This window comes from Zea mays, chromosome 10 (assembly GCF_902167145.1).
Source record: "Zea mays cultivar B73 chromosome 10, Zm-B73-REFERENCE-NAM-5.0, whole genome shotgun sequence".
NCBI classification, from domain to species: Eukaryota; Viridiplantae; Streptophyta; class Magnoliopsida; order Poales; family Poaceae; genus Zea; species Zea mays.
The window spans coordinates 19,540,902-19,559,845 of record NC_050105.1 but is presented as its reverse complement, the minus strand read 5'-3'; the positions used below and the strand labels follow the sequence as shown (position 1 = coordinate 19,559,845).

Genomic DNA, 18,944 nt, shown 5'->3' with positions numbered 1-18,944 from the left:
GAACAAAACTTTACATTAAAAACATAAATCAACCTTTCTTAGCAACCTTCTTTCAAAAAATGACGATCAAAACCTCTTCCCTTGTATTTTGTGAAATCTGGACCTCTAAAATTGTCTTTAATGGAAGTTGGCTACGAGCTACAACTCCTGCCGAGGAGGAAGAAGGGGTATTTATAGTACTAATGTCACTGGCGATTGGCTTAAGGAACTGCTAGTGAAAACCTATTTTCACTAGCAGTTCTCTTAATATTTCCACTGGCGGTTGGTGTAACAGAATCGCCAATGATAATCTAATTTCCACTGGTGGTTCTGTTACTAACCGCCAGTGGAAATAGGTTTTCATTGGTGGTTCCTTAAGTCGGCGCCGCCTGTTTTTTTCATTGACATTTGATAATCAAAACCACCTGTGAAAATTTGAACGTACCGCAGGTTTTGAGCTCTTTTCTACTAGCGAACACTAACTTTCAAAGGGTTTTTATTTTTTTAGTAAATTGTATACCCCTGTCGGTAATTTTGCCATTAGTGATATTCCCGTTTGCACCTAGGAGTGGTATGGATCACGATCTAAATGTTTTTTCACAAAAAGTTATGGCCCTTAAAAGATTTTAGTTAAAATATGAGTAAGAACAGAGCTGGATCCCAATCTGATTTGTTTTTAAAATTTTATAATATAAAATCTAGAGTCCATTAGCATCCCTATTTGCAGCAGTGAATCCTAGAATTTTAAAACGAAAAATGATCAAAAGTGTTAGTCCAAACTTCTATTATATTGATCCTTGACCAAAAAAAAAAGAAATGATCCATTGCATGTGCGCACTATTTTTTTTCCAGCCAAACTCATGCATGCGCTAGCGGCAACGGCGGACATGAGGTGGCAGAGCCAATGACACAATGTGCTGTACGCAATAGTCAATTACTGTTGCCATGGACACAAGTTTTCTTGGCTGCGCGAGGGCTGCTACGGAGGACATTAGCAGCCATTATATTCACAACAATGATATTGAAAACGATGTGACGACTGACGAAAACATAAACAACTCTCAAATTTGTCATTATTGACGACCTAACATATTTACGGCCCGCCAGGCGGCCACCACACCATCGTCAATGACAGTAACACTTACACATTATTATTAGATAGATTTGGAGCACGTTATTATTAAAGTCTCGCGCTGAGAAGTTTCCATGCAAACCCATGCGCATGCACGAAGAGGGAACGTTCAACCTCAAACATAGCCAATGACTATGTGCTAGGTTAGGTACGGTGTACGCAATAGTCAATTACTGTTGTTATAAAACTAATTTTCTTGGCTGCCGCATGTGCATATATGGGGCTGCTACGGAGGACCTTAGCAGCCATGCATTCAACGGACAACAGTGAGATGAAAACGGCGTGACTTGACTTGAACATAAACGACTCTCACTTCTGTCATTATCGACGACTTAACATACTATCACCGGCCACCATCGTCGTCAATGATAGTCATTGTCAACCACAGGAAATCGTTCTTTAAAGAATGTCGGCCAAAAACCGGCGTACTTCATCTAATAGGTTAAAGTACTTAAGATAAATACGTCGGTTAAGCAATGTACTTCTTCTTACGCAAATAAGTACGTTCGGGCCGACATACTTCTATACAACTCTATTAAGACCCTAAAGTGTGCGTCCACACCCTCTGTGCCCCCGCCGTGCCCCCGCCTCTGTCCTCCTCCCACGCCCGCGCAAGGCACTCAGCCCCCGCCGCCGCCCACGACCACACCCTCTATCTTGCTCCTTGAACCGCGCATGGACCCAGCCCCTGATGCCCACGCCAGCTGATCTTGCCTGCGGATACCATGCCCCTCCCCGCCCCTCCCTCATTGCGCGACGCCAGCGCCCGTCGTGACTGGATGGCCGCGCCTAGCCCCCTCCCCCACGAGATTGTCGCCCTTCCCGCCCCCTCGTCACACTGCCGCCCCCTCTGCCCCTCGACAAGACTGCCGAAATTGTCGCCATCCTTCACCCCTGCTCCATTCTCTATGGCGAGACTGTCGCGCCCGCCCCCACTCGCCGATGCGCCGTGAAGAAGGGAACTCCAGTCCCGCCGACGTCCCCGACCTGCCACCTAGGCCACGAGCCACCCCCGACCTGAGTCAACAGCTGCAGATGGTTACAAACTTGAGAGGGATCGCTGTTGTGCTGAGGCAGATGTTCTTTGTGCTGCCTAAGGCTTCGCGACATCGTTGCGCCATCGAATCAAGGACCAGACAGTTGTCAATGTGCACCTCGCGGAGGAGGCCAACGTCTACATCGAGGACGACATCATCGTCGCCGTCCGCCCAAACATCCCGGTGAGTGCTTGATGACTTATGCCTTCGCGAGATCCACTGGTTAGTTCCCAATTATTTTAGATCCTCATTGTGTGTGTTCCACTTGGGTTACCTTAGGATCTTTACCTGGTACAGTATTTTTTATGTCTTGATGTGATGTTGATAATGTCAGAGTAATCAACGTAGCAAGCAAATATGTCATGCCAGGTGAATTCATCCAGGTGGATGTCACGCCGTGACCTTGCCGTCACTCCTCCTGTAGTGACGCTATTAGAAATCCAGGTTGGGGATTCTGTAGGTCAGAGGAACAGACTTGATAGGCTGATGTTCAGGACAAATGAGCGGCTTCCTGGTGTTGTACTGCAAACCCTTAGTTCAGAATAATCCAGTGTCCTAACAAGCGTGTGTCCTGACGCCAAACCCTTAGTTCAGAATAAGCTTATAACCACCATGGAGTTTCACTATTGTAAAATTCGCTGTTGTGGGCATGCCAGTTAATCCGGTGCTCCTATGGCAACATGTAATTTCTAATATCCTGAATATTTTGTGTTGTGTCGCTCAGAGAGGTTTATGGTGTTGTGTGCGAGTGGAGGCTGGTAGCAATATAGCTTAGAAAGCACCCTTTTGTGTATGTAGCGAGGGATCACACAAATGATCCTGTACTACTCATGATAATGTTCTGATGTTTGAATTTCAGTTGTTAATGCATGCTTCTTGTTATGGAGGGCGAGGAACATGACTTTGCTATTTCAGAACTATAAATCTGTAGTGCAAAGAAATTGAGTAAACTAAAACGTAAGAAGCACTGCTATGATGCAGTTAAAAATGCTCTGCAAAATACTAGGCTGAAGGAGTCAATGTCAGTGTCACCAGCTTTTACATTTCTCTCTCTGAGTTGATTTCTTCCAAAAGCATCATCATTATTATTTTTCTTTCGAAAAGCACTCTGAACTTATTTCTTATCCCTTTTTACATGAGATATGGAATTCGAAGCATTCAGTCCAGATCAGAGCCGGTCGATCTGTCCAACGCTAGCAGTTGGTCTGTTCTCGTCAACAAGTCGTCGCCTTGCCAAGCTGGTGTTTCGCTGTCGCGTCACCATGACACCATATGTTAATTGTGCCATTTACATAAACTGCAAGCTCGAGACGTCCTTTCAACTTTTATCCTTTGCTGCTCTTGTTTGTTTATCTTGAATGTATTGTCAAATGGAATACAAATGCTTTTCTGTAGTCTGCTTAATATACTTGTGCTAGCCAGTTCTTTCGACTTGCAAATTTCCCCAATGCGCATGCACCGGATATTCCACTAAACTTATATTGGTCTTTTTTGTAAACAATTAATTTCTAAATTGTCACATAGTTTTGCATGGTACATACTTTCTTGGCACAGAGTTTCTTCCTGTCATGAACTTATTTTTTCATATCAATTTTAGAAATATACCACTACTGTCATTTGGTGAATGTGTTTAGCACATTGCTATGCTAGGATTTGTGGGACTAAATGGCTCTACAACTCAAACATCACCAAGGCCCAAGATGTCATATGTATGCTTATGAGTTAAAAGAATTTGTTATTAACAAGGAAGAGGTGTTAGTGTACCATGGGTATGCAGAACACTGAATTTATTTTTACAGCCATAGTGAACACTCTCTTAGTTGACCTTTTGGTTTGAAATAAACCACTATAGAACATTGATTTTTCTTTTACAGTCATAGTGAACACAAGATAACTTAAGCACAATTATAACAGTCTGTCCCATCCATGTATTGAGGAAGGAAGTTTTTCTGATTGACAATTTGTTGCTTAATTACCACTTTATATACTTATGCAGGTTTCATCACCTTGCTCTGTTGAAGTTATAGAATTTTCAGCAAGGATATGGAGTACACCCCCTACACAACAAGCTCCTATGTATCTCACATCTCGCTGCTCGAGGAAGTTCTTGGCTGGAGGTTTTGACTTTACGGAGACTTCATGTTCATCTGTTTTGTCAACTGCACCTGAGGATCAACCAGCAGTTAGCGACTGCCTTGAATGGTCCCATGCTGTCAGACATTAGGTATGTGCACACTCTCTAATGTAGACATGATCTATTTATGACTTATCATTATGCAGACGTATTCAATATTTTGTTGTCGCAAAAGCATGGGATTAGCATACATAACTTTGAGAGGAGTATCCAGTGACTTTGGTGTTGTAACATCCAAATACACTCCTGTTATACAACTATTCTGAAATAAGGGCAGTTCTGTGCACCACCAGCGAATAAAATGGAGAGGTGAAGATGTTCTATAACCAGATGATTATAACAAATTAGAATATTGTCTAAGCTATTTGGATATCTTTTTACCTTGTTTTTGCATTGACAAATAATGAATATAGTGTGTGATATATGCTTATACAAGATCATGCTAACTAATGTAATGTTCATTTAAACATTAGACTTGATAAAGGAGTATGGCGTGTACTAAAGGGTCCATTCAACTACACGACTCGTGATGAAGCTGGTATACCCCGAGAATGGTAACTTCTGGTTCACCTTAGTTGTAATTTGACTGCTTATGTACGACAGCAAATAGTCATGTTCCAAAATCGTGCATTTCTGGCCATGATAAGTGTTTTTTCCTTTCTATCTAACTGCATTCAAGACTTTTTTGAGTGCTTTGGTGTTTTACTGTTTGATACTCTTTTTACCCATCTCAATATGAGACTTCCCTTTGTGGGTTGTCATAATAAATGTTTTTCTTTGTGCCTGAGCTCATTCAAGAATTTTTTTAGCGCTTTAGCGTTTTCTATTTTCTTAACAAGATGTGTGATTTAAACAATTAGCATGTGAGATGGAGTGGCACGCCCGACCACGCTTGCCACTGCAGTGCATCCATCGATCCGATCCAATCTCGCCTGATTTGGACACCTGCCTCTCTGCTCTATAGGACCTAGAGGACGAGCCTAGCGCAACAAGAAGGTCGGCGGCGCCAAGCGCAGCTGCACCACCGAGGTGCACAACCTATCAAAGTTTGTGTTCTTTCTATTCTTGTTCAGTAGTTGTAGTTACAAATCAAGATTATGACCATTTTCCTTTTTTTGCTCTTTGTTCAAAACAACCTTCTTTTTGTTTCACGTATAAAAATATTGGTAGCATGGTTAGACAGTAGAACTGCATAAGATCATATAATTGTATATGAGCATTGCAGTTCTGATGGACCTTTGTTTTCCCTTTCCATCTTCTGAAAAAATGCTTGTTTTGTTTTTTCCTTTCGGCCAACCAATTGCAGTGTCGAGTGTGTATGACTACCAATTCCCATTTTTACCATGTTTCAGCTTGGGGTAGACCTAGGCAAAATTTTCATACGCAATACGGTAAAATTCACTAAAATAAAGGTAACCGAACAATTATTCAGTAGCTTGTCACTCGTATTTGTTTCTCACATTATTCTTCACTAGACAATGCAAAGAGTACTGCTGATCTGACAGCAATTTACTAAAGAACCGGAGACTGGTGAATTCTCTATTGAGGTACTACCAAATTTTAGAAACATATTTCTTTTTTCAGGACAATTATTGTTGAATGCAAACAAAACATTGAGAAATCTGTATATGTAGCATGCTCTTAATATTCATTTTATTTTGATCTTAGATATACAAACAAATGAGTGCTTAGAGAAAAATGGTGGCTGTTGGCAAGATAAGGCTGCTAAAATCACTACAATATTTGTTTTGTACAGCCTATACATACAATACTTGTTCGGTTTATATACAGGATTCATGGAAGAGTTTGCGAGTGTCCAATTTGATTTGTGAAGGTACATACAAAGCATTAGGAGATTCATCTTCTAGCATTTTCTTTGATCAGGTGTTAATAAAGCCTTATGGATTATAAAGTGTGTTTTTAGCTTCTGGATTTGCACGATGTGAAATTACTAATTGAGGATGCTGAAAAGATACCAAGAATAGTGGGGCATACTCTACTTGTCTTTAAGTGTTAGCTGAGGTTTTATTGTCCTTAAAAATGCCCTGTCCAACTTTTTATTAAGGAATTCTTTAAAATCTGATATTTTGTTTATGGGTCTGTTATATGCTGGATGATGGTTGCAAATACCTAGATGGATTCAAGGGTGGCAGTAGGCACAAATGTGAAGGTAAGGCACATTTCCGAGGCTTGTCTTTCTAGAAGTGCTTGCATGTCCTCCACAACTTCTGATGTAATGTTCTTCAGAGTTGTGTTTCTCTCTTGAGCGATATTATATATCATTGGGCTTGTCACACTTCCCTTTTGTGAATGTAAATGTGAAACATGTTGTGACAGATATTGATGAATGTAAGGAAAGGATTGTGTCAATGCAAAGAATCCAAATGCAAAAACACATGGGGAAGCTATGAGTATGGCTGCAGTGAAGGCTTGCTTTACATGAAGGAGCATGATACATGCATAAGTATGTGTAACCATCATACAGGTACACTATCAGCTTATTATTGAGTCACTCTTTTTTCATGTTGAATTAGTTAACCTTAGAGGTGGTAAGTTAGCAGAAGTTGCTAGCTCTACCTCACAACCTATTCAAGGCACATGAGTCATGATTTTGGATTTTTGCTCTGGCAACTTAACAGTTCAGATCTCAGAAGTAGCAACTATGTTGAACATAGGCATGACCTTGACACTCAAGTGTTGCTAATTGGGCGATTATTGTACTCAGGCAAAAGTGGAGCATCATAATCTGGCTGGGGCTTCTTGTGAGTCATCTTCTTCAGTCTTGTCGCAACAGGAATCACAGGATATGCATTGTACAAGTACAGGGCCCGGGTAAGAAATAGTATATGCTGACACTTTGATGTTCATTACCTTCTGATAACTTGGGTGCATCTAATTTTATACTTGCATTGCATATGCCTACAGAGGTACATGAATTCAGAGATATGTGCCATCATGGCTCACTACATGCCCTGTACAACGAAGGATAGATCCAAATCCATTCTCATCACATTGAGATGTGAGGCAGTAGGACACAGACTTTGACAAAGGGAGACTAGGACTTGATCTATATCTATTTCTAAAGTAATAGATCACTTGCATAAGTTCTATTGTATTCTATTTTTATGTATGCCTTTTCATACACACTGTACGCTTTTGGTATGATGCAAGTGCATGGTCCCTATTTCACACACTCTCTCTCACCGCTTCTTTTCATACTTCTCCTTTGGATGTACTATTGTAATATTTAGTGTTACAGTGATATTACACTACATGGATTTTACATAACTTAGTGATGTTTATCGTCCCATATATATGTTTTACACTAAGATTTACTTCCGTGGCAACGCACGAGCACACACCTAGTAATAAGTTAAGTACGTTGGTTCTGGTTAGCCGATGTACTTAAAATCCGGCCAGCCATATAGCTGGCTAGCATGGGTAACGGGTTTTACTACCAGAATCCGGCTCTTTGCCGAGTGCTGGTCCTTTGACGAGTATTTTTTTCCGGCATTCGACAAATAAGTCTTTGTCGAGTGCCGCACTCAGCAAAGTTCTACTCTCGGTAATGACCGCGTTTACCGAGAGCAGGGCTCTCGGCACAGAAATACACTCGACAAAGAAACATTTGCCGAGTGCCAAACACTTGGCAAATAACGACACTCGGTAAAGGGTCGTCAGTGGCCGTGTAAAGCTGAGGGCCGTTATCTTTGCTGAGCGTCGGGCTTTGACACTCGGCAAAGAAGCCTTTTTGCCGAGTGTCCGGCTTCAGACACTCGACAGAGCTTGCTGTGCCGAGTGTCATTCCTGAACACTTGACAAAGTTTTTTTATTTTTTATCAAACTTTTTGTGATGTGTTGTTACACTATGTAGATCTACATGTACCATATTGACTCAATTATAAAAGTGTTTTTATAAATATTAAATTTAGTTCGTTTAATTGAATTTCCTTGGATAATTCATATTTAAACGGCAAGTCACTCGAAACATGGAAAACCGTGCATGCAAAAATGATATCCATGTTATTTAGCACAAGTTACGATCTCGATTTTAGGAACAGAACAGAATCTTCGAGCACCATGCTCACTAAACATGATCGTGAACTTACCATTAAGTTGTTTAAAAATTGTATAAAACAAAAATAAAAAGTCAAAAAATCATGAAACTTCTACACATGTCATGATATCATATGTAGAGGTTGTGATAAAATCGTGACTTCACTCTATAATTTACTAGGTCAATTTGGAGCCTTACAATAAGCTGCATTAATTAATTAGTGTAGGATAACTCTTTGTTCTTGGTTTCGTCATCATGGATATTTCCTTAATATGAAAGCAGGAAGGATTGCCGCTCTCACGTTAGTCCACGTCGGCAAGAAATCCTTCGCCGTTCGATCATTCTCGTTGGCCATTCGATGGTTCTCGTGCCTGCGGCGTGTGTGGATGATTCTAGGCTTCTCTCACCGGCTCTCGCCTCACTCCTCTAAAAATCTCGCCAGCTCTCTCTCCAATCTCGCCTCCCCCGCGTCTCCGGCTGCGTTTGCTCCGCCAGCGCTCCACTCGCCTCCCCCGCATCTCCGGCTGTGTTTGCTCCGCGGCGCTCCAAGGTTCCAGGCAAGCACATTCCTCCCCAGCTCTCCTCCACCCTCACACTTCCGGTTCCCATTGCTAGGGTTCGTCGTGCTAGGGTTTAGGGCTTGCGACTGCCTGCCCAATAAGTCCGCGGCCTCCTCCATCCTGCAGAACCCGCTGCCGCGGCGGTGTCCCCGCGCCCTGCCCTTCTTCCTGGACCAGCGCCGCAACCCGCGCCTGCTGCCGATGCCGCCGCCGCAGTCCCACTCCCGCTGCAGCAGCTGGTGCGGCGCGCTGCCGCCGTCGCTCGAGCTCAGCTGCCCGAGGAAGTGCTCGTTGCTGACTTAACAGTGTACGTAACAGGTAGAGCTGATTCTAATTCTCTATAAAACCTCATTATCTGATAGATACAATTGATTGTGGAGAATCATTTCACAGAATCAAAGGATTCTACCTTTTTCACCTTCCGGCCTCTTAAATCACTTCTATGACCTGTTTAGCTGAGCTCCCGCTGGATTTAGGAGAGCTCTACCATAGGACTGAGGTAGCAATCTGAAAATGCACGATGCCTTCTCTTCATATAACTAATCTATGACAAATAAGCAAGGAACGGTCCACTCCCATGTCCTAACCGACCCACCCCAGAGCTTGACAATGCATCTTATTCGGTAAGTGCTGTATAGGGTCGTCAGAATCAAGAATGACAGAAAATGCAAACAATAGTAACCCTATGTCCTGTGTCTACATGTCGCTTATGCAAGAACAGAGGTTAGAAAAGGCAGCTGATAAAGGAGCGTTGAACCGCAACAATGTCAAATATTGAACAGTGCAAACGATACAACAGTAGGTTTAATTATTCCTGAGACTGACCACTAACCATGACTGGTTTTGCATTGAACATTATTACCCCGTACGTACTTCAGAAGTATGGTCTGTAGCGCATAGGGCGGCGGAATGTAGGAGCCCTCCTGCAAAACGATAAACGATTACGTTAGAAAGAAAACTAGAAATCCACATTGACAGTAGTACACCACAATACTTACCCATAACCGTATGGGGGGAAGTACGGTGCTCCATATGATCTATAAGGGTAGCCATGGTAGGGATTATACCCGCGTGGTGGACGCTGCTTCATCCCAGGGACATTAGTCCTCTTTGGCGCAACCTGTGGAGCACAGAGCAAAAAGGTAAAGCAGAAGTAAAAAGCGCTGTTGAGATTTCTTTAAAATCTCTTGCAAAAGCATTGAGCCTCTGCCAAATATTTCTGAACCTTAATCTGTCGACCATGCAATTCCGATTCATTCAAGTTCAGAGCTTCCTGGATAGCTTCCTGGACAGCTTCTTGTTCCAGAAATTCAACATAAGCAAAACAGCCATGTTTTGTTTGGTTGTAAATGGTATATAGTAACTGAAGAAAACTTAAATTATGTGAAGGGAAAATTCATCTCTGTTCAGATCTCTGTTCAGATTCTGAATCCAAACAGCCGGCTAGGTTCTGAAACGAGTGATTCTATTTCTAATAGAAACTTTAACAGCCGGCTAGACAGTTCCAACATCAGTAACTCAAAAAGGGAAGAGCTAACAGTGGCATGAAACACACAGAAACAAACATTTGTTTATAACCAGGTATACCATCACGGTTTGATTATAGTTCAACTGAATCCATGTCAAAGATATTTGTCCAAGAATGATCAACTGGTGACCTTGGAAAAATAGATCAAGGAGCTGTGCTTCGTGACATTACTGCCTTGAGTAATTTCTAGCTAAATCTTTTAGTGATAGACATGCGTATGTGACTGTCAAAAACTATGTTTTGGGGAAAGAATTATTGTATTAGGTACAAATATTTCTGGAATATATTATCTGAAAATATTGTTGCTGGGTTTGTTGTGCGAAGCAATTTGATATGAACAATCCTATGTTACTTCTCAAGTCTCAAGTAATCAAGCAGAGATGGTTAGCTAGTTGTATTTCTATTTAGGCATTGTATCATTGATGCAGCAATCCTTTTATGGAGTAAAGATAAGAAGAAAAACGGCAACATGTTAGCCATTAAATGGAATGCCAACGACAGCAAGAAGAAGGTTACATTTATCGTCACCCACTGCGTTGTTTGCGCCCCTGAAGAACAACAATAGTCAGCCAATGTCTAGTCCAAAGTCCAAGCACCGCCTAAGTTTAGTTGGTTTACCATGCGGCGTGGATGGACGGTCAATTTCTTCACCCGTCGCTCAACCGGCAGCAGCACGTACGCGATGATTTGATTAGTTCCTTGTGTCCTAAAAATGAAGGCAGGTTGTCTGAAGATCCGGAATCTCCAGTTTCGTCCAAGTTATTATGTTTTTCATTTTATTCAATTCTCTTCTCTGCTTCTTTATCACTCCTATTTTCCAGATGACATATCCACAGGGATGTTTTACAGTTCTGGTTTGCATAGTGCACAAATGTTTATTAATCAGCTTATATTACCTATGCATTATGTAGAAATGGGTCATCTCTGTGTTGTGGTTGGGTTGATTACGCTAGGGCAGAATTATTGCGTAGACTGCAAGAAATTCTGCATCTAGATGCTTCTATTAATTTAAAGGTTCCAAAACTAGGAGAAAACATCACAAAATTACAATATACTATTGGAATTGTGGAACTCCTAATTTCTCTTGTCGGGATTTAGATGCATCTTCTGTTTTGGACAAAGTCTTAAGTCGCTTGGAAGACAAACTTCTGAACTTTATTGTCCTTGGTGCTTGTTGGAAGGGATCTCTAGTTCTGGTGAGTTTATCTATTCATTGGTTCTCAAAGCATGTTTGAATTTGCATCAAACATCTACCACAAATATCATTAGAGCTAATGAATTATTTTTATACTGCAAGGTCAATATTAGATGAAAAAACTTTACATTATTCTAACTGTCTCTTAATTGTTCTGTGACAAAATATTTACAATAGAGTTTAGAGACCTGCAATGCTTTATGATTCGAGGTAAAATATGCCATTTGGGAACTGTACTTATCTGAGGTGGTAAATTAAGTTTTCTTCTCCCATTGACGGATGTCGACTGTATATATTATGTTTTAATCATAATAAGGTTTACATATTATTATAGTTACTTAGATTGTCCTTACAAGCATTTTCATGCGCCAATAGCCATAATTAGGAAAAAATTATGATTCAGCGATACATCTCACAATTCATGCTGCTGAATTTAGGTGCTCATATGCTCTATCTTGATTTTCTATCACTATTTATCATCATTCTTTTATCTTTGGTCTACCCTACAGATTAAGGTTTACATATTTTACAGCATTGTGCCTTGAAAACCTTGATCATGCGTCGTCGGCCACGCTGGAACCCCGACAGTCGCCGCCACGACACATCAATCACGAAGCCATGGAGACAGAGGTCGTTGTGCCTGACTGAGCTACTGATGCCATCACTCATGGTTCCTCGTAGTTCTTAATTGATCTTTTCTGTTATGTCAGTAAGCCAGTAGTTGGTAGACATATATGCTTATTTCCTGTCCTGTTCGTTTGTAATGTTTGTATTACCATATTGTATTTTTTTAATTTTGCCGGACTAAAGTTTGAACCGTTGCAGCCAACAGCCGTACATGTTCCTGAATTCTCCCATACGTAACTGAGCTAAACACACAATAAAAAGCAAAGATTAGAGAGGTCATTGATGCATTCCTATCACAAGATATGTTCTTTGACTTCCTGGACTGTATAATATAGTTGAGAGACCTGGTATGTTTTATGATTCAAGGTATTCTATATGCCATTTGAGAACTACACTTATCTGAGGTGGTCAATTCAATTTTGGTCATATCAATTTTCTTCTCTCATCGACTGCTCTAAAATAATCAATAAGACTGGCAGAAATTGGACATTATACATATTTATAAAAAATTCCACTAAGGTTAGCATTCTTCTCCCTTTTCATCTAAGAAATTATTTATTCAAGTCTGAAATCGCTACTTAGCCGGTTAAGAACCAGTTTAACACCAGTCACAAACATGTAACATTTTACATCTGACTTTTATCTTCCAAAATCTAAGCCTTGCGTGAACCATGAATGGTTGAATGAAATACTTAGTCAGGCTTGTTTGAGTTCGGCATATCATTCATGCTATGGTTTTTTCATCATTAGTTTATGCTTGCCCACTGGTATTCTTAACCTAATTCCTGCAACCAGTAGAACAAAATCATATAATTTAGGAGAGAGTAACATGTGAGAATTTTATGGTGTCAAACCGTATAGTGGGCTTTGTTCACATAATTTAGAAGGGTGCGCAGTTATAGTAATATCGGTAGCAATGTGTGAGAGATGGCAAAGAGAAGTTGTCTAGGATATTTAGGTGTATTTTCATGTGTACAGATATAAGTGTTATTTGAGACATCCGCAAGTCGTGACAATGCATGTTTAGGGCCATTTGATGGAGTTTAGTACCATTTTATGATGCATGTTTAGTATAGAAACAATACAAGAGTTATTTGTCTGTTTGGGTGTTTAGTACCATTTGACGAAGTGGTGTATTTTCATGAGTACAAAACAAGGCTACCTTGTTCATGAAGATAACGATAACATATCATTACAACTTATATATTTTTGACGATGTACAACTTTGAACTGGTACCAAAATTATATACTCCCTCCGTTCCAAAATATAATTTATTTTAGACTAATTACATATTCATTAAGTAATATATATTCATTAAGTAATATATGAATGTATTTTTCATGCATGTCTATATTTATTATCATTTGAATGAATATAGACAAAATATGGGCTAGGAAAAAATATATTTTAGAACGGAGTGAGTATATATCATCACATCTTCGGTTTGTTTGTAAAAAAAGGAAATGTCATTGTTGTGTTATCTCAATACCTTCGTATATATCATCCTTCTTTATTATATACACATTTTGATTTGATGACAACAAAACAACGTGCGCAAGGCGCGCATCAAACACTAGTATGTACATCATGCAAGAAGCTGCGCTGGAGAAGTTTCCATGCAAACCCATGCGCATGGACGAAGAGGGAACGTTCAACCTCAAACATAGCCAATGACTGTATTATGTGCTAGGTTAGGTGTACGCAATAGTCAATTACATTACTGTTGTTATAAAACAATTTTCTTGGCTGCCGCATGTGCATATGGGGCTGCTACGCTACGCAGGACCTTAGCAGCCATTCAATAACAGTGATATGCAAACGGTGTGACTTGAACATAAATTAAACGACTCTCACTTCTGTCATTATCGAGGACTTAACATACTCTACCACGCACCACCATCGTCGTCAACCACAGGAAATCGTTCTTTAAAGAACGTCGGCCAAACCAAACGTACTTCATCTAATAGGAGGATATATCCTGTGCAATCACTCATTTTGGTGCAAGCGTGCAATTAAACTATCCAGACATTCTAATCTAGATCCAACGGTTTCATATGGAAGGGGTTAAAAGTACAATAGGTACTATGTTTTAGGTGGAAGGGGTTAATTATAAAATAACAGTCATCATTAGATATAGATTAGATGCACCAAACCGCTTGATTGCACGCTTGCACCAATATAAGCGATTGCATAAGATATTTTCCCATCTAATAGGTTAAAGTACTTAAGCTAGATAAATACGTCGGTTAAGCAATGTACTTCATCTAATGCAAGTAAGTACGTCCGGACCGACATACTTAATAAGTTAGGTACGTCGGTTTTGTTAGCCGATGTACTTAGAATCGGTCCATGTAGCAGCTAGCATGGGTAACAGGTTTGGCCATATGTATGTTGAGAGATCGACGTAGGCTATCTCCAGCTGGCCGTGTATTTGGTCGTGTAAAGTATTGTTTTGCACTGTTTATAAAGTGAAGTTTGAAATATGAAGTAAGCTAGTGAGTGGGATAGGAAGTCTACTTAAAATCTGGCCACGTGGCAGCTAACACACACTTCTCGGAAGAACGTCGGGGACCAATGTACTTATGACATTAAGTACGTAGGCATGCGTGGCCGACGTTCTTAAGGCCATGTGGTATTTCCCGTGGACCCGTTGGCGTTGCCACATGACTTTAAGTATATCAGAGTGTCGGCAAACATATCCTACATGGCACTAATAAGTACGTTAGTCAAATCGAGGTTCTTACTTGTTTCTTAAAAAAAATATAAAACCTGTTCTAGGTCACTCGTCACTCCCTAGATGAGAAGCCTTCAGAACATGTTTTATATTTTTAAGCCTACATCATCACATACACACAATATCTTATACAATAAATATGTAGTCCAAACATCATCACATACAATCCAAATAAAGTCCACAAGTCCAAACGTACATTGGCCAAACATCACCACTCTACACAGGCAACGGCAGCAGCGGGCTCTCAACGGCAGCGCGCTCCACGGGCGCCTGTAGCAGCATGTTCCTAGCGACGGCACTCTTCTTGGACAGGATACTCCGGCGGCGTGGAAGATTCGTGAATGAGCAAGAAGTATGGACATGTTGGTCCATCGGTGGCTTTGAAATCATAAGACTCTTGTCGACGCCGTATAAGTTTCTACACATAGTACATGTGACAACTTTCACAAAACAGTGTCAAATTTTTATTAGTCAATACATATGATATCATGATATGTAGATAAGGTTCATGATTTTCTGACTTTATTTGTGGCTTATACAATTTTAAAACAGCTGTATCGCAAGTTCGTGGTCATGTTTCGTGAGCATGGTGTTCAAAAATTTCGGTCTGTTTCTGAAATAGTTTGTAACTTGTGCTAAATAATATGGATATCATTTTTGCATTAACTATTTACATTTTTCGATTGACTTGTTGTTCAAATCTAAATTATCCAAAGAAATTCAATTAAACGAATTAAATCTAATAGTTATAGCAAACACTTTGATAATTGCGCCAAAATTGAACATGCAAATCTATATACCGTAGGAACACACAACAAAAAGTTTGGTGAAAAAAGAAAAAACAAATATAGTTTGTCGAGTGTGAGGAGAAGACACTCGACGAAGACTTGGTATGCAAGTGCCCACTATGGGACACTCGGCAAAGTATTTTTTAAATAGTTTTAAACAATCATGGCCGAGTGCCACTAGGGGACACTCGCCAAAGTAATTTTTTTAATAATTTTAAACAATCTTTATCGAGTACCCGCAGGGGACACCCGCCAATGTATTCTTTGCCGCGTGTCAGATACAAGACACTCAGCAAAACAATTTTAAATAAAAACATCTTTGTCGAGTACCTGATCGCGGGCACTCGACAAATAACGCTCACTTAATCGTAACCGGGGGTCCGCGGCCACATTTTCTCGTCACACAACCGTGCCACTGCCGCCTCTTACAGCGCCCGCACGCCCTCGCCACCGGCAGCCCACACGCACGCCGCTAGACCGCCCGTGCCGCCGGTCCCTGCCGCCACCTCGGTGCTCTGCCCGTCCATCGCCGGCCTCTGCTCCGCCCACCACCGGCGAGCTCACCATCAGCCTATGCTCCACCAACCACTGGCCTCAGCTCTAGCTCAGCCCACCACCGACCTAGCCCCTTCTCCGCCCGTCACCGGCCTCCGCTCTGTCCTCACCCGCCGCTCAATTTTGTAAGCACCCTCATGTCAGAAATTCATGCATCCACGATGCAAACCCATCATCTCTCTGATTTGTAGTTAAGTTGGGTGTGGTTTGGATAAACAAAAGTTGATAATCATAATATGCTAGATTGTCTAGATTAGTTATAACCTTTTTTCTAGTAGATTATTAAAAAAGAAAAAGAAAGCATGACGAACCCTAAAACATGTATATGCCGAGGATAGAATAGAAGCGGATATATATGAAAAGGGTTATATTGTTTTTGCTCTAGTTCTATATATTCCTTGACATTTTGTTAATGGAAACTTTGGATCTTTTTTATTGACTGAATAAGAATCTACTTAATGTAGTAGGTTATTTGGCTTCGAACGATTATCATTACTTAATGTAACAAATATATATGAAAAGGTCTAGTGTTTTTGCCGAGTGTTTTCCGAGCTTTGCCGAATGCTTGCGGCACTCAGAAAAGCAGGGTGTTCCAGTAGTCACTTATCTATGCCAACTTTTGTTTGGACCAACATAAATTATTTTGGTCGACATTGATTTTCTTTGTTCCTATAGTCATAATATTTATCCATCTAATACAATCGTGACTTCATTTATAATTTAGAGTGAAGTACAGAAAGTTACCTAAACTTGTTCAGGCACGTCATCCTAGACAATCTCTAAACTGTCAAAACGAATTTTTAGGTCCCTAACATGTTCAGTCATCTCATCTAGGTCCCCAAACTCTCAAAACCAATTTTTACATATATAGTATAAAACAGTATTTTATATGACCATATGCAAGAATTGACGGAGACTATAATCCTTCACATATAATTCTGGTACAAATTTATGGTATGATCATATGGTATAAAATATGATCCAAGAGAAGTATATTCTTCATACTTTCTCTCATTCATGTATAAATTCGAATTTGTTTTAAAAATCAAATATAAACTTTGTCAATTTTGTTTTGGCGTAATTTTGGTGCCACGCTCATGCTTATATATACCTTAAAAGTTTTATAAATCAATTCGGGAGTGAAATTACCAAAAGAAGTTTAACGCCAACAAAAAGTCTAGTCCTTATGGATGCGACATATCATCAGTTATCTACGTCTGTGGGAGATAGATATCCCCGGGTCCACTAGAAGGCGAAAACCCTGCTTGACCCACATGCCAGTCGCCCCACAAGGACGCCGCACCGTGGGCCGGGCAAAGATAGCGGTGGAAATGGGCCGACCCAGGAAGGCGATGGGCTCACGTCAGGATTATTCGTGGCTTGGGCGTGATCCCGTTGAAGCTGTTCGCTTTTCCCGCGCCGGACATCCTTGAACATCGGGGATAGCTCGGAACGATTGCATCGAGTTTTCCTCGAGATAAGCAAAGTCTGTTCAGTATTAGCTAGGAGATAAGCTGGAAGAGTGTGATTAGCATATACGCGGGAAGTACCCTACGGTCGTGTATATAAGGCCAAGGGGGATCCCCATCATTTTCATCTCATTAGCACCTCTCCATTCGGGAGACACCACTTGTAAAAACCCCACACATACAAAGTCACCCCAGGAAGTAGGGTATTACGCTACTCAAGCGGCCCGAACCTGCAAAAAATCGCCCGACTCTCTTCCTCGTGCCCCCGGCACGAACCATCGAGTTACAATCTACGACACCATCCTACCCAAAGCACCACGAGGGTACCCCGGGTGTGCGGTCGGACACTAAACACCGACAATGTCACCAGCGTTACGTAGGCTCATGGCGCGGGTTTGGATCCGTTTGGACATGTGGTGTGCTCACACTAGTATAAAGAAACTCTATAGTGACGGTTGTGAACCTATTTTTACTGGCGTTTCTTAGAACCGTCGGTGCTAGGGCCAGTTGTTGGGGACTTGTTCTCAAATGCTATGAGTTAAGAACAAGGCAACATAGAAAATGTTAATCGCTAAAGTCCTTCGTCCTTCGAAACATTACTTCCCTTAGGATATAATGGTTTTCGGACGAAGGTTATGAAGGGTATACCTTCATAAATTCATTGTATAATGACGAAGGATGAAATGTAAGGAATATAAATGACAACATGAACGATTATGTATTATTATTAAGCATAAACAGAAATATCGTTGAATTACAAGTGTACCTTCAACTGGAAGGAGATGATAGTACAAGCGTGACGCAAAAAGCGAATGCCAAGTCAGCGTGAACAGTACGGGGGTTCTGTTCACCTATTTATAGGCACGGGACACAGCCCATACAAAATTACATTCATGCCCTTTACATTTGATAATAATTCTATAGTAATCTATCGAGGTCTGAATAGCCTTTTCATCTTTAAGTCGGTTTCATTTTCTGCAACCACGCCGAAGCTTTCCTGCTAACATCTTCGGCGCTGTATCAAGACCTTCGTATTATCCTGGTCTTCTCCTGCCGTGATACCGACTTGAGTCCGAAGGTACCTGCTCACACATTATACTTCCAGAAATACTGTTAAATCCTGTTTTTGAGGACCTTCGGATGCCGAA

At 40.9% G+C, this 18,944-nt stretch overlaps 1 protein-coding gene and 1 pseudogene across 1 annotated transcript; one reads left to right on the top strand and one right to left on the bottom strand.

The window, feature by feature from the left end:
* The first annotated feature begins 2,053 nt into the window (after positions 1-2,053).
* LOC109942770 (vacuolar-sorting receptor 1-like) lies at positions 2,054-7,478 on the top strand (annotated as a pseudogene).
* A 2,250-nt stretch (positions 7,479-9,728) lies between these two features.
* Positions 9,729-11,349, bottom strand: LOC103640921 (polyadenylate-binding protein 3). The gene is made up of 5 exons (XM_020545301.1): positions 11,324-11,349; positions 11,046-11,133; positions 10,125-10,262; positions 9,898-10,019; positions 9,729-9,822 (listed from the first exon to the last, which is right to left on the bottom strand). The coding sequence occupies exons 1-5, from the start codon at positions 11,347-11,349 to the stop codon at positions 9,774-9,776; spliced, it is 423 nt and encodes a 140-aa protein (XP_020400890.1). The 3' UTR covers positions 9,729-9,773.
* Between the last annotated feature and the right edge of the window lie 7,595 nt (positions 11,350-18,944).

Coding starts and splice junctions, on each gene's coding strand:
- LOC103640921 (XM_020545301.1), bottom strand. CDS start 11,349: ATGACCCATTTCTACATAATGCATAG. Junction 10,020..10,124: donor TGCATGGTCGACAGATTAAG/GTTCAGAAATAT, acceptor TGTGCTCCACAG/GTTGCGCCAAAGAGGACTAA. Junction 9,823..9,897: donor TTCCCCCCATACGGTTATGG/GTAAGTATTGTG, acceptor ATCGTTTTGCAG/GAGGGCTCCTACATTCCGCC.